At 35.0% G+C, this 23,372-nt stretch overlaps 1 protein-coding gene across 2 annotated transcripts in view; it reads left to right on the top strand.

Annotated features, from left to right (window-relative positions):
- Positions 1 to 23,372, top strand: part of ELP4 (elongator acetyltransferase complex subunit 4) — a 149,967-nt gene that overhangs the window by 34,457 nt on the left and 92,138 nt on the right. For both annotated transcript variants that reach the window (XM_056355089.1, XM_056355088.1), the window contains exons 5-7: positions 1,754 to 1,893; positions 11,946 to 12,030; positions 17,354 to 17,542. In XM_056355089.1, coding sequence (XP_056211064.1) covers positions 1,754 to 1,893; positions 11,946 to 12,030; positions 17,354 to 17,542 — 414 coding nt within the window. The remainder of the gene's footprint in view (positions 1 to 1,753; positions 1,894 to 11,945; positions 12,031 to 17,353; positions 17,543 to 23,372) is intronic.

The following is a 23,372-nucleotide window of genomic DNA, read 5'->3' on the forward strand; positions in this document are numbered from 1 at the left end:
TGGAGTTGGAACTAAATCATTTGTTGCTCAACACACAAAAATTATTGGGATCCCATTACTGTAATAATTCAGTATACCTGACATCATTCCTGTATACAGCGAGAGCAAATGTTGAATTTGGAGCAGTTATTCCAGAGAATGTTCATTGCATATACACACAAGTCTGCTCAACTTTCAGATAGTAGAGAAAACGTATATATTGGCCAGCTTAAAAGAAAAATCCTTTTACAGAATATTCTAAGTTGTTATAGAACCTATTGAGAAACATTTCAAGGCATTGAGGGTATTTCTGGTCACTTTTCAAAAGTAATTCCACACTCTTAAGTACAAACAAAATAGCATTTAATTTTACCTACCAATCCAAACTTCTCTTCAGAACAACCTTTAAAAGGCATTCTGTTCTTCAGTGTAAATATGTCTTCAACATCTCCCTTACTTTCAGTGCTTACCTTTTCTGTCTCACCTATTCTCCTTCACAACTTTTGAGAAATTTAATTTTATTTTAATAATTTATCATTTAATATGGGAGGTGGCTCTTGACTGTTATGAGGGATTCAGCTTAGCAGTAAGTCTTAGGAGTTGGGAAATAGAAAAATGACTTTATTTTTGCACATGCCTGCATTGTACAGTGCACACTTCAGATGCAGTCCAGGCTTAGAGCAGTTGTCCTCAAAATAAAACAATATATGGTCTTTCTTTTGACCTGCAAAGCTGCTGTTAAAAGTCTAGGATCCAGCACCTTTCTTGGTCAAGGCATCATACCAGTTAGAAATATTGTGGGTTTGATTGATACTTGTATTATGAAACTTGGTTATTCAAAATGACCTTTCTTTTTCTCAAAAGAATTAGAACCATTGATGAGAAATATTCTGGTCAGGAGCACAGCGATGTTTGTGCCATAACCTAAAGATCAATTTTAATATTGCTTTGGTAATCTCTTACTCCTTTACATTGTGTACATTAAGAAATACTATACAGTGATTTGCATTTGTGCCAGGTGTTTTCCTTCTCTGGAGGAAAATAACTTGCCTCTGAGGTTTACTCTCCTTGACTGTTCTTTCCAGAGTAGCTTTTTTCTTTTAATGGGAAGGGCAGTAAAGATGTTAGATTTGGGGGTTTATGATGTTCTATATACCCAAAATTGAGAGCTGATAAAAAGTATCTTCATTGTAGTAAACCATGGTTATTGTGTGTAAGGTCTATGTGATGCTTAACCTGCTATTTATTCCAAATTCAAAAAATTAAATGTAGTTTTTAACTATTTCCTCTCTTGTACAGTTTTCTGTTAAAATTAGATATATGAAGGCAATGGTATTTTTTCTTACTGATCATAAATTAAAAAAGTGAAACATTTCAAAGTCAGCTCAAAATGTTTTTGTAGCACCATATAATTCCCAGATACTGAAAAGTCAGATAGGTGGAACACATCATGGTCTGCACATTTCATATATCTGGCCTTTTTAAATTTGTGATCATAGGTCTAGAACATGTGCAAAAATACATTTCTTTAAGTATCTGACTGCACTTTGGTGATGCAACTTGGAACAGTGAAGGTTGAATTCTGTGTGAAAAATTCACATTATAGAATGTCAACAAAGGAACCAAAACTTAATAGTATATGCTTGAAGTTTATGCTTAAACTGAATGAGAAAAAAAATCCGGAAGTTTCTTTCAAGTGTGTTTCTAGTTAATGATTGTCTTTTGACAGATAATAATTTAATAATTATTGTAATCACTATTGTTGTTTCCACAGGCCAGCCCAACAACATCTACAAAGTTTGGCCATTATTATGACGTTTCTAAAACAATGTCTCCAGAACTGTTTCAGTCCATAAAATGGCACAGTTTTTACCTTCCTGAAGAATTATCTTCACAGCCCAAAATGAAAACGTGGTAAGTTGTAACACCACATGCTTTTGTTGTGTGTTCAGATTTCGTCTGCATTTTATTGTAAAGGATTTTTTTGCTTCATACTTGCTGTGAAAAATCTTGTAGCCACACATGGCTCGCAAGCAGTTCAGCTGTGGTTCTCGAGTCAGTGCTACATGCCATGACTGGCAGCAAAGCTACTGTGGCACAGAGACAGCTCAATATACTGACTCCTCCACTGTGGGAGGAAGAAAGTTGGCAGGACAATTAAGGCAGACATTACTGGGGCAGCCTAGGACACAGCTGCATGTTCAGTCCAGTGCTGCTGACAGCTGAGTGTGGGGACTGGGGAGAACTATTATTGTCTGTCTGTCAACTACTCCCTGAGCACCATGCCCCATCAGCTTTTGGAGATGTGTCTGTCGGGTGGCTATCGGTCTGAGGAAGATATCCATACAGTTTTAGGGCTAAGACAACAAGCCGTCCTTGACCTACATAGCTTAGAATGTAGAAGAACATAGTTGTGATGGAAGAAGTTGTTACCACCCCTCCCTATCAAGTTAAAAACTGTAAAGGCAAAGAGGGAAGTGTGCTGAGTCACATACGCAAAGCAGTGGAGAAACTTCACAAAATAGTGGGGAAAAATCACATTAGTTCTATGTGACTTTTACTTCTTACATCCCACAGCTTCACCTAAGGAACATACTAAATACTGTGAATAGAATTACAATAACTAATTACGTCTTACACAACACCCTTAATTCCAAAGAAAATCATAAACTTCTCTAAATGAGTAACTTTTTATAGTTTATGTCTTATCAGTAAGGAATTACGGAAGACCAAGAGAAAATGAGTGACAGTAGCAAAGACTCATATAGCCTGTAGCACGCACATCCGTTGTATCTTTTTTTGGAGACATTTTTATACTTTATTGTGATTAATTTTCATTACAGTACGCTCAAAGATAAAACCTGAGTTTTATGAAAGAAGCACAGTATGAAGCACCTTTCTTGGAGCTGTGGAAAAGCAAAAGCCAAGTCTCTTTGTAATTTGTTTCTGTGTTACATGATCAAATGTGTCTGATTTGTAAAAATACATTTTTAGGAGAAAGCAAAGAACTCATATTTTATCCTTTCTATAGTAAATATTTGAACCAACTTTATATATTATGAATTATTATTATTGTTGTTGTTATTGTTTAGTAGCAGGACCATAGAAGATAGACACAACAGTATCTGACAGATAAGTAGCAAGTGCTCATATTGTTATTGAGCAATTTGACTCCCTTTCTCTTTTCTCTAGTAACTAGAGTGTCTCATGAGTGTGCTTAATTCCACTAACTCTATGGCTGTAAAGTATTTCTACATTTTACATTAAAATAAAATTAACTCATATGTATAGTATAGTAAGAGGACTTTAACTTTTACGCATTTGATTTTATAAGCCTTACTTAACTCTGATATTTTCCTTGTGTGCTATCCTGACAAAACTTCATCATTCTTACCATATGAATTCTATTCTTATTTTTAGTTTTAATCTAATGGAAAGATTAGATTTAGTTAATTTGCTTGGCAAATTGGTAGAACACAGAGTGCTGAAGTGAGAAACATGATCAAATAAAGATGGATTTTGGAAGGATTATCTCCCTTTCTTCTCCCTGCACCCACATGGGTCTCTTTCAAGAGGCCTCTCCTGAGGAAATTAAAGAATTGTGGTGTTGGGAGTAAAGGCTGGCACCAAAGTAACAGACAACCACCATTCTAAATATAGTTTTCTTAGACACAATGCAAAGTGATAAGGGACAGGGAGGAATAAAGAACACATTGGGAATAGTGAACTCTCAGGCAGAAATCTGTGGGAACTGTGAAGAGTGGGCTGTATCTCTTTCTTCATTTACAGTAGATCATTCATCTTCTGACTTTGATTGTTGTCTTTCCTGACCACAAGCACCACTGGTTTTGGATTCCCTCTGTTAAAAAGGTTGCTGCAGCAGGTCAAGGTTAAGACAAGATGGGAAGAATTTTTCAGGATTACAGCCTCTGAAATAAAATTTAACTGTAGAGAAATGGAGGATTTAAGATTCCCATAATTACAGTCATTCAATTTTGACACACATTTAAAAAATAAAGTGAACTGGAATTTCAACTTTTCTTCATCAATATTGTATAGTTGGAGTTCTTAAAAAATGATGGAAGTGGAGAAAAGCTCTTCCTCCCATTACCCCAGTCCCCAAACTGATGTGCACCTAGCACAGTTAGTATCAGCAAATTGGACCACCCAATTTGCATAAAGCAAGACAAGGTTAGAAAATACATAAATGTTTTCAAACTGGGACCTAATGAAGTCCATCAGTAAAACATATAGAATTGTCAGAGTTCCACAAAGTCAAAAAGGCCAAAGAAATCCCTGTCTTTAAGGAGAGAAGGTGAAGACATCTGTGGGATAACATGCGTGCTCCAAAAATTACCAGAAAAAATAATATATTCTATTTTTGAGCTTCTAGGGTGGTTTCACCCAGTATGTTTCCTTTGTTTGCTTATGGGTATTCAACTGGGATAAAGTCAAAAAGCTCTAAAATGAAACAGGAGATACTCTCCATTGATAAAGTCTGTTATAATGTCAAAGGAGGAACACAGCCTGGTTTGACGGCTTTCTTTTTGTCATGTTGATTGTTAAATCCTTATCTTCTAAATAAGCTGTCACTGAGTCACAGTTGAACCTGAGTGAAGTACCAGGCTTTATCCCAGCGTCGGGTCTGGTAATAATCTAGTACTAATTTGGCTTGATATGTATCCTGAGTAATGGGTATCTTTCTTGCAGTCGTAATGTCAAATTTGGAAAAAAGACTAAGGAATAATTGCATGCAGATTAGATAATAGAAGTAGAATTTAAGAAGATTTAGGTCAGTGATCTGGAATAAACTGTATGGAATTGAGTGAAGACATGTCAAATATCATACTAGTAGGAATAATTAATTGAACAAATAAAATAGTCTAGCAGGTCTCCAGAAGAAGATCTGAAGTTATAAAGTGTCTTGAACATAGCATATATTAGCAGTGTTGAGTGATTAATGCTACCAAACAGCATAATTTGAAAAGCATGGAGCTTAATGTGAAAGATGTGCAGCAAAGTATTTCTGTTCTTCTCAGCCATAACAAGGCTGCCCAGTTTGTGATGGAATCGTTCAAGAGAACTCTGGATCAGCTAAAAAAGGTTGTGAAAACGGGTATGCATCGAGAACTGGGATCTGTGGCCTGTGAGGGAAGAGTGGAAGTTCTTGGACATATCTAAGGAAAGTCTTGAAGCACATTAAAAATTGACATGCAGATGGTGGTAACTGATGTGTGCTGAAGGTAGGACAAGCAGTAACGGGCTACAGTAAACTGCAGCAGTAGAAATATGGGCTGGAAATGAGGTATTTTTTCTAATGATTAGCATGGGAAGAAGTTTCCTTGCAGACACAAGTTGGGAGTATTGTAGAATCTCCATCACTGAAAATTTCTAAGGGCGAGTTAGGTAAATATCTGTCAGACCTCCTGAGGTCCTTTTCATCCCAATCTTCTATGATTCTTTAATACACATTAGTCTTAGTGTATTAAGTACAAAACTAAGTATGAACGTTACCAATTATTGCGCTGCTCCCAAAACATGTATAAGTTTACAGAAACCCAATGGGCTTGTACTGTATTTTTTACAAATATTGTGATTAAACTCTGAATGAAGCATTCCTTTCTCAAGGAATTAAAATGAGCTCACAATCCTGTCAGGATGATGTCATTAAATAAAGTTTATAAAAAGGAGAGGGAAAGGTTATTATTTTGTTGACATTACTGTTTGGAAAATCAATACAATGCTTCTGGCTTCTAAGCTAACCTCAATAGAAGTAAATAGAATAGTAAAAATTTCTGTTCTCTTGATTAACTAGACAATGATTTGAAAGAAAATAATATGATAGTTACAGTTAACCCTTCCAATAGAAGTCAACAATTTGTATTAGTTCTCATCTTTGATTGCCTGAAGGTCCCACTGAGAGCCTGAGCTAACCTCTTTTGCTGTTACAGTGAACTAGGAGCATGGACATGGCAACTTTACAAGTCTCCACTTTGAGGATGTAATTTCTTAGATGTAAGGTTCTCAGACTGCAGTCTGAGGTGCATCGCCAGAAAACCACCTGGTCGTGTAATGCCAGTTACCTCTATAGCACTGTGAAATCTCTATAATCTATTAGGTAGACGGTACCTCAAAAAAAGTACTGATAGCCTGGAAGGAACTAAGAAAAATGTTACAAATATGACTTGAAATTCAGAAAATATCTAAGAGTATGATTTTTCAATGTAATTTCTCAAAAGAAGATTGACAGAAAATGTGTTAACACTGAAAGCTGACAAATCCTTCAAAAATAAGGAGGCACTTTAAAGAAAGGGGATAGTTTATTATTGAAATAATTTACATTAATAGGCTATGTATTATGGGATGTTTGTGAAAGATTTCATTACTTTCTAAAGGGTATACTTTGCAAGTTATGTATCAGTATAGATACTGCTAAATGAAATTTTCTGTTAAATCATGTAGGAGTGCAGATTAAAATTAGTGATGGTTTTGCCTTTTTTTTTTTTAAATCTAAGAATGTTTTGCTTTTGTCACTCATGCAGAGGTTGAGGAAGAAGTGGAAACTGATAGTTTTGCCTAATATATAATTTTCTGTAGGTAAATGGTATTGTTGATTGATGATACCTCTTTATTGTATTAGAAGTCGCAAAAATTTAGGAAATACAGGGACAAAAAAAGAAAAACTCTTCCATCTTCTCAAAATGTTTCCACCTTATTTTAGCTAACGTGAGCCATTCTAAATATTTGTAATGCAGCAGAGCACAGCATGGTTTAAGTTCAGGCTGAAATAAATTGTTATCGTCCTGTAACTACAGCCATTGAAGAGGCACCTTAAATTATGTAGTCATTGTGGGAAGTGTATCTAACCCAACATACACATTCCACATTGAGGTCATAAGCTATATATTCTGCCATGATGAGCTGGTAATTGTAAAAAAAGATTTTAGATGCTCAATATATATATATATACGTTTTATTGCACTTTTTTGATTAAATTATCATAGTACTGATATGAATAAGGCATTCCCTCATTATTGTCCTTTTTGGGTTTTCCTGATAGAGACCTGCTACTTTTGTATGTAATCAATGTTCCTCAAAGAATGTACTTAATCTCTAACTTGTTAGATGCACCTAGCATTCACCTTGTTGACTAGCCTTACTTTTCCTTTTCTTTTTCAAGTAGTGGGTGACTAGCTTTGGAGGTCTTAGGTTTCATTTTTCCTCCTTGACATTTGGAACTGTTTTCTTCCCCCACCCTTCTTTCGGAAGGGGTGGGCAACAAAACTATCCTTTGCACTCCTTTCCTTTCACCACTCAGGGATGTAACAGCAAAAATCAGATCATGCAGTTAAAGCAGAAAATATACAAGACAAGTAATGTACCACGTTTTCCTGTATAGCTAATACGCCTCTAACAGGAACAGTGAGTATAGGGAGCATATATTTTACAATTGTTGGAAAACCAGTGCTGCTTCTTTTAATAAGCAAGGTCCTTTGTCATAATGTTTTGTGTCATAAGAGCCATATATTTGTAAAAAGAACCAACTCATAGAATTGTTTAGGTTGGGAAGGACCTTTAAGATCATTAGGTCGAGCTGTTAACCTGGCACTGCCAAGTCCACCACTAAACCCTGTCCCTGTGTGCCACATCTACATGGCTTTTAAAAACCTCCAGGGATGGTGACCCAACCACTTCCCTGGGCAGCCTGTTCCAGTGCTTGACAACCTTTTGGTCAACAAATATTTCCTAATATCCAATCTAAACCTCCCCTGATGCAACGTAGGGCCATTTCCTCTTGACCTATCACTTGTTACTTGGGAAAAGAGACCAACACCCAGTTTGCTACAGCCTTCGTTCAGGTAGTTGTAGAAAGTGTTAAGGTCTCTCCGCAGCCTCCTTTTCTCCAGACTAAATAACCCCAGTTCCCGCAGCTGCTCCTCATAAGGTTTGTTCTGTAGACCCCTCACCAAATCATCTTGGTGCTCCTAATTCTCTAGCGTCACATTAAGGAACATATTTTATTTAAACTGTTCTTCAGTGAGTGAACTGTCTCCATAATTGTAGCTAATGTCTATTGCAAGGTAATTAAAGTGCTTTCCTTGTGGGATCAGAGATATAAAGGCTTCATTTGGGCCAGAAACTCTTGGTCATTTTTAGAAATCATGTATGTCTATACACATGTCCCTCTTCCTATCCATACAAGCACTTGGCTTCTTTATGGACTTGCAAAGAAAGGAGATTCTTCGACTGATTAGGCAGAACTAAGTTATTGACTGGCCTTTTATTTTGCAATTAAAGATCAGATTTGGAGGTTATGTGCATGATTTGTTCACCTTTAAAGTTTGGATCAATCTTTCTTATCTTTCCTGTGTTTTTGTATGCATGGATGTGTATCTGCTTTTTGAGGGGGGGAGATGAGGAGTACTGTGTTTGCTCTTCTTCCTGTAGTTCTGGTACCTGATGGCTAAATTAGGTTACAGGGTCCCCTTTTGGATAACCACTCAAGACAGATAGAAGTCCATTGCCCCATGATAAGTATTAATTCAAAACAGATTGGGATATCTGTTCTAAAGGAAGCAGTAAATGGGACTAGCTGTTCGGTGCCAAAAGAAGGCATAAACCTTCTCCTTATCTCATTATTTTTTATGTTAGTGAAGGGCAGTTATGTCCTGGCCCTAATGCTAGGACCAGGTCAATGAGGTTGTGCAGTTGACAGCACTGTTTTCCTGTTGCTGTTGCTAGGATATTCTGGTGTCCTTTTCATTGCATTGCTAATGCTGGTACTTAACAGGAAGACAGAAATATCCTCTGTGATAACTCCGTGCATCACAGAAAAAGTTTACTTTTTACTCCTCTACTTCTATCCTTATTGTTCAGTTGCAATTACCAGAAGAGAAAGTTTGATAAACAAGGGAACTAGTTTTTCAATAATACTTGTAAGTTTTACCGCAAGTTTTACTTTTTTGGAAAAAGAACACGTTTATCTAGAGTCTAGATTTACTGATAAATTTAGAACAGGTTTGACTGTCTTCCCTAATGGGGTCTCCTTATACATAATAAGGCTATTTGTCATACCCTTGATAACTTAACCTTTTTTAACTGCTTAGAAACTATCAACAGAGAAGTCAGAGGCTCCATTGTAACCAGGATACCTTCTTGCCAGCTCCTGCTTTATCCATTACTAAATTGCTAAACAAAAAAAAAAAAAAGAGTAAAGAAGGAATTGTTTAAACTCATTATCAGAATTAAATGGTGGTTAGTAACAAAGCCAAAAAAAAAAGACTTGAAATTAGAAAATAAGAAATACCTTATTTCCTTCCTTAAATATTATGACAAACATTGCCAGAAGGGTAATGCAACTTGGTTTTAGAAATACTGTTTCCACAATATTTATTTACACAGCATGGTTCAAATTCAAATAAACCATTAATACTTTAGCAAGAAGTAGAAGAGCAGCTATTTTTAGGTTTTAAAAAATCCATATGCATCACATTATTTGCTTTAATTCTTTCTTTGCTGCAAATCTTTTTCTGATGGATTAATTAGAGATCTCTTTTATTTGCTTGTTTTAATTTTGGGACTGTTTAATTCTGCTGATGCTTTAGGTATTTTATATTTTTTATCCCCTAACTTCTAAAAGCAAGTTAGTAATAAATCAGGAATTGAAGTGTGTTGTGATTGTAGTATATTCTCTGGCATCCCTGTAGATAGCATGGTGATACTCATAAGCAAAGTGGTAGATACACAAGCTTGAAAATGCTAGTGTGTGGTAACAAAGACCGCAGTCATCTTTTCTTATTGCACATACTGTGTTCCGGTGGCTGTGGCTATACGATAGTTGCAAACTCCTTCCTAATATTGGTGAGCAGCAGTTTCTATCTTTTGCAAAAGGACAAAGGGATATCCAAAAGGATACATGAATGCTTCTGGTTATTGTGAAGTGTTGCAAATTCTCTGCAGCTCTGGCAAAACTGGGGAGAAATTGCAGCACTGTGCAAGCAACAAGGGTGGTGTGTGTGTTGCAGTAATGTGACGACATGGAAAGAGAAGACATTTTGGTTAGCATGGAGGCTAAAGCCCTCTTCCCTTCCACCTGCCCTGTAAACTGCCACCTGCTAGACAGTATAGTTATAACATTTTACACAGCCATTCCTTTTGCAACTAAATGCTAGGAAAGTAATTGACTTCATAAGCAAAATTTACTCCTTCTTTTGTTTGAGATGCTTTTTTTTGTATAGCAAGGCAGACTTTACACATTATATGTCACGTTGCCAGTTGTTTTCAGCTGTGAATTTCATAGTATTAAATTATGAAGGTACATCAGTTTAACCAGTAGCCTTCTAGGGCACGAAATCTGACAACAAATAAATGGAGTTTAATTTGGAAGCTTTCCCTTTTATTCATATCTGAGAAAGGTCATCTCTTAATGTTTTCTGACATTGAGTATTGCAAAACTCAACTTTATTATGACTATATGACTTTTGATTGTAGATGTTTATAACTTAAATATATCATTGAGGGGATCGGGGTTGGGTTGATACTGTTTTCTTGAAAGAAATATAGAATTCTGAGTTAAACCAATGGTAGAAAAGACAGGTTTGTAACTCAAGTGCTGCTCAGAAACGTTGTTGTACGTGCAAATGTATGAAAGCAAATTTATTTGGGTTTATTTAGGCATTCATTACTAAAATACATTTGGATAATATTTCTGACTCTTACTGAAGTAATGGGAATAGCTTCATTCATGTCTGGACCAGGTGATCTTTCAAGGTCCCTTTCAACCAGGGCTGTTATTAGACCAGGCATATAAAATGAGTGGAGCAAGTAAGAATATTTTTAGAGGCAAATTTTTTGAAACAATCTGCCATATTTCTGAAGTACACAAAAAGATTTGAATCCACAATGCATGATGGTAATTAGTAAGACTGGAAGGAAATGCCAAAGCTAGAAAAGATAGAACGGCTTAAACTCGCAGCTGCAGTGAGGAACCTACATCAAGTCCAGACACACAAGGCAGTATGTTCTATGAGATTTAAGAGAACAGTATATGTTCTTCAGAAGTGAACAACTGGCTTGCTTTTTTAAAGTAAAGATTAGGACTTTCCATCCTTTGTATGCGTTAGCCTGCAGACTGGAGAGCACGAGCATATCTGAAGAAATGCTTTGGACATGCAGGAACTGGATCTTCTAAGACTTCGACAAAACAATTTGCTGAACTTTCATTTGGTTTTAAGTCTGCTTAAACCCATTTTTAGCCACTGGTTTGCTGCTCTTTTTTATTTTTATTTTGTTGTATTTTCTAAATAATACATAAAATAGATTCTACCTCACAATTATGCTGTCTTGCAAATGAAGCAGTAATAACACCTCTATGGATACAAAATAGCGTAGCAGGATGTATCTTATGCTCTGGTGTGGTATCAGAAAAAATACTAAAAAACAAAATTAGCTATGTGAACTTTTTAATTGTGAAAATATTGTCTTTTTTTGTCTTTTGTTGGTTTTGATTATCATAGCAGTTGTATGTATGAAAATTTGCAGTAATAGAAAGTCAACTGTGTCCATCAGGGCATTGATTAGGTATACTTGGAATAACAATTGGGTAGATCTTTGTCAGTTATAGAAGATTAGTAGTGTGCTGGTTTCAACTTTAAGTTGATACGTTAAATCATTAATCTTCTAGATGTAAGTGAGCCTGACATAATTAAGTTATCTTAATCCCTGGAGATTTTAGCTTTCACTAAATGTCTGAGCACTGAACTAGTTGGCATTAAGCAATCACAACTGCTTATAATGTCAACTTTATTCAAAGATGCTTGGCTTTTTATTTCTACAACACCTTTTTTCTATATGACCCTTCCAAACTGAAAGCTGTGTCTACTTATATTTATTTTTAATACAGCTGTTAGAAACATATATAGGAGAGTATTAAAATGTGTTACTAAACTATTTCTTCTTACCAACAGTAATATGAACAGTGCTTACACAAGGCTGCTTCAGTCCATTCAGAGGATCATTTACCAGGAAGGGTTTGATGGCTCTGATGCCCAGGTACTGAAGTCCCTCATACTCTTCTGTAATCCTGTAACTAATGTTGTTTTCTGAATTTTCAAGGGTGGCACAAGGAGGTCTTGGAAAAAGTAACAAGGACCAAGATGTTTCTAATCATTGCTAAAGTGAACAAGCAAATAGTGGGGTTCATATTTTAATGTGCATTTGGAGTTTTTACCTGTTACAGATACACAGACTGTGCGAGAAAAAAACTGTAAGCCAGCATCAATAAAATGCATATTATGTGCAATTAGCTAATAAATGGATTGTCAAATATAATCTAATTAAGGAAAACACATTTTCCCTTATAGTATTTTTTTCCAAAGTTGCTCTAGCCATAATGTGTTCAAGACTTTTGTGACTGAACATTAAATCTTAAACTTCCAGATTTTTTCACCATTGGCTTAACCGGAGTGAATTTTTTAATGAATCAAATGGTGTGCATCTTTATATAGTGAGCATTGAAACACAAGTAAAGAAATAAGAATGCTTTTTCAACTTACAAAGCAAAACAGCGTACAGGACTTCTGAAGATTTCTGTACTCTTCATAAATCATACTGTGGGTAATCAGAAACATTTTAAGCATAACAATATAGGCGGGAAGCCCTTTTCTAATTTGAACAGTGCCCTATGTATTATTCTTTGTCATATTCAGTAATATGCGAGTCCCTTGGAGTAGATGGAACTAAACTAATATATTATATATATGTATATGTTTAATTGATAGGTGGTTATCTTTATTGTTGTATGATGGAAATGTTACGGTGTTAGAAGTTAATTAGTATAGGTGCTGGAGAGCCTCAGAGAATATAATATGAGACTGTGTACTATTACCAGTTGAATATCTTAGAAATCATTTTTGCAGGGAAGATAATGTTGGAGTGTATATTTTTTGTGTCTAAGAGTATGTTTTAGCAATGTTACCTGCGCAGAACACTTGTGTGTAAATTTAGGTTATTTGTGTTTGGTGTTTAGTCTGCTGAGATTTATGGGAGAGCTTGCCTTCCCTTTGGTGGCAGTGCCAGTCTAGAGAAGTATATTGGTCCCTGACAGGCACCTCTCCCCACTTGCTGTGGTAGCCATGGCAACAGGCATGTCATCCTACGGTAAGGCACCGTGCACAGGGATGCTCCTCCCGCACGGTGACAGGTCCTGTGGAAGCCCGAGAGCTTGCTGGCTGCAAGGAGCAGCGCTGAGAGAAACAAACACCCTGCCAGCCTTCAGCCAGCAAACAACCTCCTACTGAAGAGATTAGGCTGGTGTTTCTTATTTTTCTTTGTATATTCCTGAATATTTTTTTACATGTAAAAGAAAATGAAGGTTGGTATTTTGGGGGGTTCCTTGCAAGCAGGGAAAAATTAAAGATATGGATAGTTATTTTCTGTACTTGTTCATTGTTTCAGAATGTCTTGGTAGTGTTAATAAAGCAAAACCAGAACTTCAACTCAGTATATGTTTGCTAAATGACATATATAAGTTTCTGAGGTGAAGCTTTAAAAGTTAGAAAAAGAGTCTTTTTTCAGGCCAGTTTATCCATCTAGAAATCCATTAGCACTTGTGTAGTTGTTTCTGTTTCAAGGGAGATAATGCATATGATTTCCTGGATTGGTTTCTGTTACTTTCTTTTAAGATTCCTCTTTTCCCCATGCATCATCCTTCTTTGTACACTCAAGTTACATACATTTAGAAGCAACATGTAATACACACTTCTTAAAAATTACGTCCAGAGTTGAATGTAGTTATGGCCCAGAACATGCCTTGTAACCTTTTATCATCCAAATCTCTGATAAATTAACCTCTCTGCTACTCCATATCCCCTTCTATTTACTAAGCCTTCAAGAGTACTTTTTTAGAAGCCAGATGTGAAGACTGTAGAGTAAGGACCAGCTTGTATTCTTCTGGACCTGTGTCCTTTCCTGTATATAATAATAATACAAGCTTCTGAGAAGTATGTGCATGTATGCTCATCTCTCCCAAATAATGCTTTCCATTTTGGGTAGGTCCTATTGGCAGTGGCTTTCATGAGGTTCAGAGAAAACTGCAAGGACCAAAATGTAGCAGGGAGGTACTGAACTTTCAAGAGATTTACTTACTGACTTTAAGTAGATCAGTTAGTCACTGTCTGTGGATGACAGAAGTTGATGCCACTAATTCTGAATTCTGTGTACTGTGAAGTATAATCCTTCCAAAATCTCTAGACTGTTGAGGTCTAGAAATGTGTTCCTTGTTTAATCTGGATTCAAAGGAAAAGTTTAACTTGACTGTTAAAACTTTCAGATATTTTTGGCTACTTTCACATTAGTATCCCAATGATACTTAGACTTACTACTCCTTTTTACGAGTATTTGATGAGGGGTCTGGAGAAAAATGATCAGAATGTGACTCACCCCAGCTGACAGAGGTTTAACACAGTTAGCAAAATTAGTGAAAACTACTTTTAGAGGTTTAGTAGACCTCTGAAAAATTGGTCAGGCATCTCTAGGACCTAGTATGATTAGTTAACATTAGTTTGATGGGACCGTTTGCTGTTGGCCCACATAGATTGATACTTGACTGTCCTGCATGACTTTGTGCGCCTTAGGACAATAATTCTGGTTTGAGGTATTAGGCTACCAAAAAGTGTGGTTGAAGTTAATCAAAGCATTACCTGTTTGTTCACACTGACCAGAACACCTTTGCCAAGATCTGTTTGCAAATGCAAGGTCTGAATGATCTATAACCTAGAAATACGAGTGTGTTTTACATCTTTCAGAAACCTCAGAGAAACTCTTTGCTGCTGATCATTGAGCATGAGCCCTTTATAATTTGAGCATGGTTTAAGTTGTACAGAACAGCACTTTTTTGTTTCAGAATATTATGGGTTTTTCATGTTTGGCAACAGAACTTTCATAGGCAACTATATTTCCTTAACATTTCTTTGGTATACTTTGGAGTTCAAGTTGGGTGACTTTATTACCCTGGAAGTTGGGAAGGATTGTTTTTTTGTTGGATTTTTTAATTCTTCATAATCAGAATTCTTGCTGCCAAAGCAAACATTGTTACAAAAATTATATGCAAAAGGTAAAAAAAAAAAACTAACTTCCAAACTAATGAAAGTATAAAAGATGTAGTGGTATATAAAAATTTTTTATCCTACTCTTTACTGCAGGCTTATTACAGAATATTAGACTTAACACTTTCTATATATTTCAGTCATGGAATAAGCCATTTGTCAGGGCCTTGTGGGCCTGACCGAATTATACTGGTAGAAATTCTGTTACTGGCCAGCCAAAATAAATACATCTGATATCCTCTGGTGTTTGAACAGCTTTATCTTTTACAATTCTTATGATTTAATATTGTGAAACAAGCATTTGTCATCCTTTATTCAATAAGAGAACTGATACCCTGATACAGTTTTTTCTCTGTTTGTTCTTGTGGATGTTTTTCATAAGAAAATGTATTTTTTTTTCTCATTAGAAAAGTTTCTGTAAGTTTTATGTATGTTGCTTTGAAATTTTGAAATACCAGAACACTTTCTCTGCATGGTCATATCCATTATATCTTGATAAAGTAGTTTTCTTAAATGCCTGATTTAGTACTAATACTTAAACACACATCACGAAATGCATGAATCTGCCCTGTTTAGAAGTCACTAAAGAATATTAGACTAGCTAATATTTTTCCTATTCTTTAAAATTTAGAACATCCAAACCTAACAAATATACAGAGAAGTCAGGTTGTGTCGTATTACCCTGTACTATTATCCAGATCTTCATACTGTAGTGTAAAAAGTTAACTTTACATAAGTAAAGCCTAAAAGCCTGCAAAGCTGGAGACTAAAGAATCTGCCAGAGTTAAAACATACCACTTTCACAAAGATTGTAAGCGAATTGGCAGGTCATCTCACTGTGTAACCCACAGGGGTTGGATAAATGCAGAGCCATGTGGTACCAACTGTGTATCACAACTTGGGCTCTGTCTACCCAATATGGAGAAAGAAGTATTTATAAAAGTAGCCTCTTGTCTTGGCAAAACCTTTCATCTGGATTTCCAGAGCAGCTGCGCAGTGTTTTGTGCTTGAGAGTTACTGTTCATTCCAGCTGGTAGAGATGAGTATCTACAGTTTATCAAAGCATTTTACTGTAATGAAAAGTACCTGGAAACTTTTGTCTAGCTAAACTAGTATGTAGAGATATATATATATAAAGCTGACCTTTAAGTATGAACCCTAAACTCTAGAAATGTATCTTTGATCACCTTGTACAGGAAGTCTTTCAACAAGGGTGCTTATTGTCTCTCTCTCAGCTGATAGTAAATATACCTAAAATACTTCTTAAAGATCACCAGGAAGGGTCAATCAAATAAGCAGAAATGAGATCTGTCATCATGAGAGATGACATTTTACTTTGCGTAAACAAATTACCACTCTGGCTTCAGAATCTGCCCCTTCAGAAAAGGAGCTTTATCAGCCACTGCCACGGCTGGATGCTCTTCTGCCAGCATTCTGCAGGGCAGCAAACACTTTAGCTAGGTAACACACAAGGCTGTTTAGGATTTTACATGTCAAAACAGCTTAGATTCTAGTGCCCGGTAGCTAACTAAAGCAGATCTAGAAACACTCATGTCAAGGACTTTCAGAAAGATGTAGTCCTTAAGAGACAATCTGCTGATGCCTCCATCAGAGACTGTTTCTCCATACCTGTGGGTAAACCTTCTTTCGTTAGTTGGAAGGAGTTGACAGGAATGTAGATGATACTTACAGACTTCTAAAACAGTGAAAGGGCCATGCATTGGTAGGCCACAAATGACCTTGTTCATTTAGAAGTAGCAGAAAAAGTGAAGCTGAAGCAAACAGAATAGTCAGGTTATGAAAGTAACACAGCAGAAAGTTGAAAACAGAGGCAAAAGTTGTATTTGATTACACTCAGCCCCTTCCAGCAGACCAGTTTAAAGCTGAGAGAAAAGATCTATTTTTTTTGCATGGTTTTCAAGGCAGTGATGGAGAAAAGAAAGGACATGAAAAATCATAGTATTACTGCCTTTTGTGTCAGAATATACATACATTTAGCGGGTTGCAAAATGCAGATTAGTAGTTTTCAGTATTTCCATGCTGTCACTTACATTGTGCTTGTTTATCTGACATAGCATGATACCCAGTCAGTGAAAAAAATGTCATTCCATTTGTAATTTTTATAAGATCATCTGAGATTAAGCTATGATTACATAAAATATGTAATTATTATGGACATGAATTCTATAAATTGTAGTTTTAAAATACGTTGCATGCCATTTTCCTCTTAAAGTTTAAAAAATAACAAGTGGTGCTTTTCTTTTCAATAGAAAAAACAAAAGAATATTTTGCGGATAGGAATTCAGAGTCTGGGTTCCATGTTGTGGGGTGATGACATCTGTAGCAGTGATACTCCTGAAGATATTCATAGCCTTACAAAATTTCTGTATGTTCTCCGTGGCCTCCTCAGAAAATCTTTGTCAGCCTGCATCATCACAGTGCCTGCTCACCTTATCCAGGTAGGAATGCTGTCTTTGCTACATTTCATAGCTGACACATCAGTTAGCAAAAATTTAAAATTCATGGTAAGAAAATACATGCAAATCTGGACATTTTGAAAACTTTTTGTTCAAACAGCAAAGTTAAACATAACTTCACTGTAGTGTTTCTGTACTTGTGTGGGACAATCATGCTGCAAAATCTACAAAGACCTAAGTGTAAAACCATCTTAAGACAATTATGCTTTATGTGGGTCTTAGTCTTTTTTGAAAAACTAACAAAATTTCAGAAACTATTAAAAAAACAGAATCGTGCTAGTAATCTCTTCTTAATTTATTTCTTTTACAACATCCCTACATACTTTTCCACTGCCTTCAGAACACTGTTTAGAGTTTTGATTCCAGAAATTTCAGTCCACTGTCTTAATCTGTCATGCTCATTATGATGATGTGTGATGTTATGATGATGTGTGCCAGGAACTGCAAGATACTGGTTTACTCTTTAATTCAAATATCCCCTTGTATTGGAACCAGGAGCAACCCAGTTATGGTATCAGAGTAATTTTCCCAACTGCAAAATCAGAAGCTGCTAACAGCACTGAGGGTATATGGAGACTTAAATGTGTCTTCTGGAAATAAACTTTTTTAGCAAAAGGAAAAATGCAGATAGTCTTTTTTTTCTGCAAGTGGTAATGTAACTTACAAAAGCAAAATTATAATTCACAATGAACAGAGAACCTATAATTTTAGATATTCATTTGATTTGATTATAGTAAAAAAGTACTGGATAAAACCTCATATTATGCAAAATGTTTTCATAGAAGATGAGTTTATCGTTAGATTAAATCCTGTTTTAGGTAAGTACATGACTCTCACTTGAGTATTGCATTTTGTAAAGGTGTTTGAATACCTGCAAATGTTTTTTATCTAGATACCCTGATGCACTTTCTGCTTCAAAAATAAAGAAACGAAACAATTTTCTATTTTTACCATTGCAGTCAAAAGTCTATGAATATTCCTCTTGCAGTACAAGCCTCCATCTCCTTACTTTGCTGTTTTTAAATATTAGAGGGCAGTTTGCCTTCAAAAAGATTGACATTAGATTTTAATGCAATGAATAGAATTTGTGAATGTAAAATAAGCATCCTTCTTTTTACGCGTTGGAATTACCTGTCCATAATTGGGACATACAATTGGTTTCATTGTAGTCTTTTTTTATATATATATTATGTCAGTAAAAGGTATGATCAGATTTTAGAGAAGTCCAGAAACATCTCTGAGAAACAAACTGAAGGGCAAAGTTTTTTGTTTGTTGTAAACTTAGTTGATTTGGGGTTTATGTTTATAAATTCCATATAAATCAATTCCCATGGAGTTAGGATTGAAATTATATCTCATTTTTTAAATAACTGATTTTTAGATTTTAACCGAATTGTTTTACAGTAAGTGCTAGAGTATTTTGAGTTAAACAGAAAGAGATATTATTTCCAGAATCTTTGCTTAGTAGCCTTAAACAAATGAGAGCGTTAATTATTTTTTTTGAAATTGTTAAATTTCATGTATCCTTCTTTAAGCACTAAACTATGGGGAAAACTGTCATTAGGAGGAGCAAAGCTGCTGAGGGTTCCTTATACCCCACATTACTCAGTTCCCAGAGCCCTGCTGTGTAGTTGTTCCACTCTCCAAGAAGCCTGTTAAAGAGCCCCTGAGAGCATGTGTACAGCCCTCCATGTTAATAGTTAATTGGTGAGGATGGCAAGATGAGAGGACAGCCGAACATGTGGTCTCTCAGGCTCAAGCCGTAGGCAGACCTTTAGTTATAATAACAGCAGCTGCTCACATTCTCACAACCCAGCTACTCACCATTCTGTTGCTGAGGTTCCTTGCTGGATTAAAAAAGTGAAGAAAATATCTTTTCTTTCTGAAAGAATAAGAGAAGGGGATTTTTTTTTTCCAAGTGCATTTCTCTATATATATTTAATTTGATCAGAGTAAGTTCTAGCATATGCTTTCTCTGTTGAATCTTAGTCAATACACTGAAGGCACAGAAAATGCACACTTTTTTCTGAAGATGTGCTAAATTCCACATTTGTTCCCTGAACTACTATTTCTGTATTTTCTGTTAACTTTTGCCTCCCAACTGTATTAAGCAGTCTACACGTAAATTCTTCACATGAATAATTTCCATGAAGGTAAATGTGAGTTCAAAATCACATTTTAATCAAGTTTTTTCCTGCATTACATATGCAGAAAAATGGTTTCTTTTTTACCTGCTTTCTCTTGAGAAACTAGATTTTTAGTAGTGACTCATACCGCATCTTGCCTTTGTCAGCCCCCAGTACTAGTTACTCCAGTGAAGAAATAAAACGTACAGTTGGTAGTACTGATTTTCAATAAGGACAAAGTCTTTCCAACCCAGACTAGTTATATTTTTATATGTAGTGTATGAATAATGCATATATATATATGTGGAATATATATATTATATATATATATATAGTTTGGGATTTTTTTCTTTAATATATTTTGCCAAATACCTCACAAGTGACTGGGAGTTCCACAAATTAAATCTACCTGGTTTATTTCTTTTTCAGAAAGTTTGATTTTGCCTTTACTTTTCATAAATTATATCTTTGTTCTTGGCTGATGAGACAATAAGATGAGGCTGCCTATTTTATCTTTTCTGTATTCTGATTGTTTTGTATTTTTTCTCATGCTGCCTCATTTATGTTTTTAAACAGTCACTTTTCTTTTAATCATATTTTACTTTATTACAGTAACATAACACAGTCATGCTATGATTGTTCACGTTTCCTACATTCTAATGTCTGCTTTGTCTCTTTGATGACTACTGAACATTAGACAGTGATTTTTTTTCTTGATGCTTTTCCCTCTGTGGTACACATCCACCAATGTGGCTCTTTCATTATTCTAGCTATTCATTGTCTTGGATTTGATAACTTTGAATTGCATCTATCCAAAGATGATGCTCATTCACCCAGTTTGATGGGACACTGAATGTCTTCACAGTCTTCTGTGAGGCTATATTGTGATAAAAGACACAAATTTACAGAAAATCTGGTTGTCTACAGGGTTTTTTCAGAGTAATTTGAAGAAATTGTAGTCCACTAAAGAACACATTCCTTGTGTTTTATTGATGAAAATTCTAGTGCAAACAGTGCATGAAGGAAAAATAAAAATCTCTTTTTTCAACCACAAAAATAGGACATTATTCTGGAACAGGATTTCAAGAAAATGACACTAAAAACTTATCCAATTATGAATTTTATTCAGGTGATGTGTGACAAGTTTTACTTGATTGATATTTTCTACTGATTGAGCATACTCTTATACTGTCAGGTAATAAATATTGAGATACTTACAAGTATGATTAAAATAGTTGATGGAAGGTTATTTTTCAGGTCTTTCTACCAAGATGGATTGTGCCTATGAAATCAGATGGTGCATTTGAAAAGGGAAAATTACTCCCATTTTAAAAATCTAGCATTGATCAAGGAGGGCAGACTGAAGGGGGATTTCATTTCTTTTTACGCTTTCCAAAATTAAGGAATATTATTTCCTTATGTCGAAAACAAAAGTCCAAAAACAAATAAGGACTCTTTTTCTGTATGTTGATAATCCATGCATTTTGATACCTAATTTAAAAAAAAAAAAAAATCTTGTGCTACAGGAGTGTGACTTAAAGAACTTTCATGTCACACTGATTTATACTTCCAAAAGCTCTAAATTATAATTTAAAATATTTTCCTATTGTATTTTTTCTTTTTCTTTAATTACTAGAAATCATTGGTAAATCCAAAAACATCTTTACCCCAAAATACTAAATAATGTTTGTAATTCTGTCCCTGTTCCTCCCAATTTTGTATCACTTAAGTAATACTTTATTGAGTAGATTATTATTTTCACTAGGAGAAAGTGTAACACTTGTGTTAAAACCATTGTTTATTTTGAACTTGAAGCCCTATTACTGGTGAGGACTAACAACCATATTAGTCAGTGTGTACCAAGGGAAATTAATTGACTAATGAAAAGTCAGTATGAATAAGTCTTGTTTTGTTACAGAACCTGTCCTCAGAGTCTGAAGTTCTGTTTAGCAAGGTATTTTCATTATTTCATCCAGTACGTTAAAAAATTAATTTCCTACAATATTAATGTTTTGATGCTTTGAATTCACTGAAGTGCATAAGTTACTGTATGTTTCAGTGTAGAAAAATTCAGAAACAAACCTTTTCACATCCATAGCCTTTTGTGTTCACACTGAGTAATTTAGCAGCTAAACTCGAAGTCAAGCAATAGAATGCCTTAGAATCCATTGCTAATATAGGATTATAAGATGTGAACTCCTATAGCTTGTGAATTTCTCACAGTTTGAAATCTTTATTCCTATGACAAGAGCTAAGAGTGATTGCCTGCCTTAGAACTCTTAACTTCTGAGAGTTCACAATTGTAAAATGCTGAATATCCTTCAAATGTATTTGATGAGGTAGCCACTGCACACAAATTTATATTGAGGTAAAATGTCATGTAGTTTCTGTATCATAGTTAAGCAAGCTTTTGAAATTCTCTGTAAAATAGGAGCTACAAATATGAAATGGTCTTCATGTTTTTCTGTATTGATGGTTTTTTACTTGCCTTTTAATGTTGTATGTTGCTTTTTGTTGTATGTGAGAAATACACCTTAACAACCATACAAAGAAATATTGAGAGTCATGAGTTTATGACAGGAATTCTTGGCTTATCCACATAGTTTTCAGATACGAATACTCTGGTTTGGATATTCTAGACATTCATAAAGTCATTTTAAAAATTATGACCGAGTAGAAAGGTCACAGAAGTATACAATTTAAAATTTAAATTGTGGGGTAGTATTTTTTTTCCAATTTCTATTAGTGTTGTTGATAGTGTTTGCTAATCGAGTTGCAGAAGAAATAGAAAAAAAATTGTTGTTTCATAAAATAAGTTTATGGCTGCCAACAGGCTGTATTCCAGCTCTGCCACTTCTGATTTGGTAACAATGCCCCATTTCAAAAACAAATGCAATATACATCTGAAGCATATTTTTGTACCCACGTGTTAATTGAGTTAGCTGTATTATGATTAACAGTCACATTGTATGTTAAAATTGCATGCTTAGGAAAGCCTTCTCATTTTAATAATTTTTACTTTTTAGAAGGACATTCTATATATACAACCTTATCACCGTCTCATCAACACACTATCTTTTAATCAAAAAAATCACTTTTCTAAAACTAATACATTAAACTTTACAAGTTAATAAGTATGTGCAACATCACAATTTTATTTTACATTTTATGTATATAATCTGAAAATACGCCTAGGAAAACTTTAAAGAATTAGGTAAGATGTAGAACTAAATCTTTCAACTGCAATATTAGACCTAAACAGTTAAATATCCCATCACAGTATGGAGATAGTCATCTGTTCAAGCATATGGAATCTTTTGGCTACTGGACTAAGTAGTTAATATAATGCCCAGTGTCCAGACATGGACACAACTGTTATGGAAGCAGAAGGGAAGAGGCTCATGTATTGAGCCCATTTGGACACTGATAAGTAAAGATTAGAAGAGTGACTTTAAATAATGCAGGACAAAGTAGTTATCTGCTTTAAGCCAGTAATTCTGTTATAAAACGGAAGGTGGTATTGTTTTTCTGAAGCAATACCATTTTTTTCAGATAAGTACAAGTAGTTGAAAAAAATGCCCTGTGAATCTAGCATTAAATATGGGGTTTATCTGTTGTCTGTTGTATTTCAGAGCAAAGAACAATAATTTTGTGTAAAATTATTTTATATTTAAATTATTGCATAT

This window comes from Falco biarmicus, chromosome 10 (assembly GCF_023638135.1).
Source record: "Falco biarmicus isolate bFalBia1 chromosome 10, bFalBia1.pri, whole genome shotgun sequence".
NCBI lineage: Eukaryota > Metazoa > Chordata > Aves > Falconiformes > Falconidae > Falco > Falco biarmicus.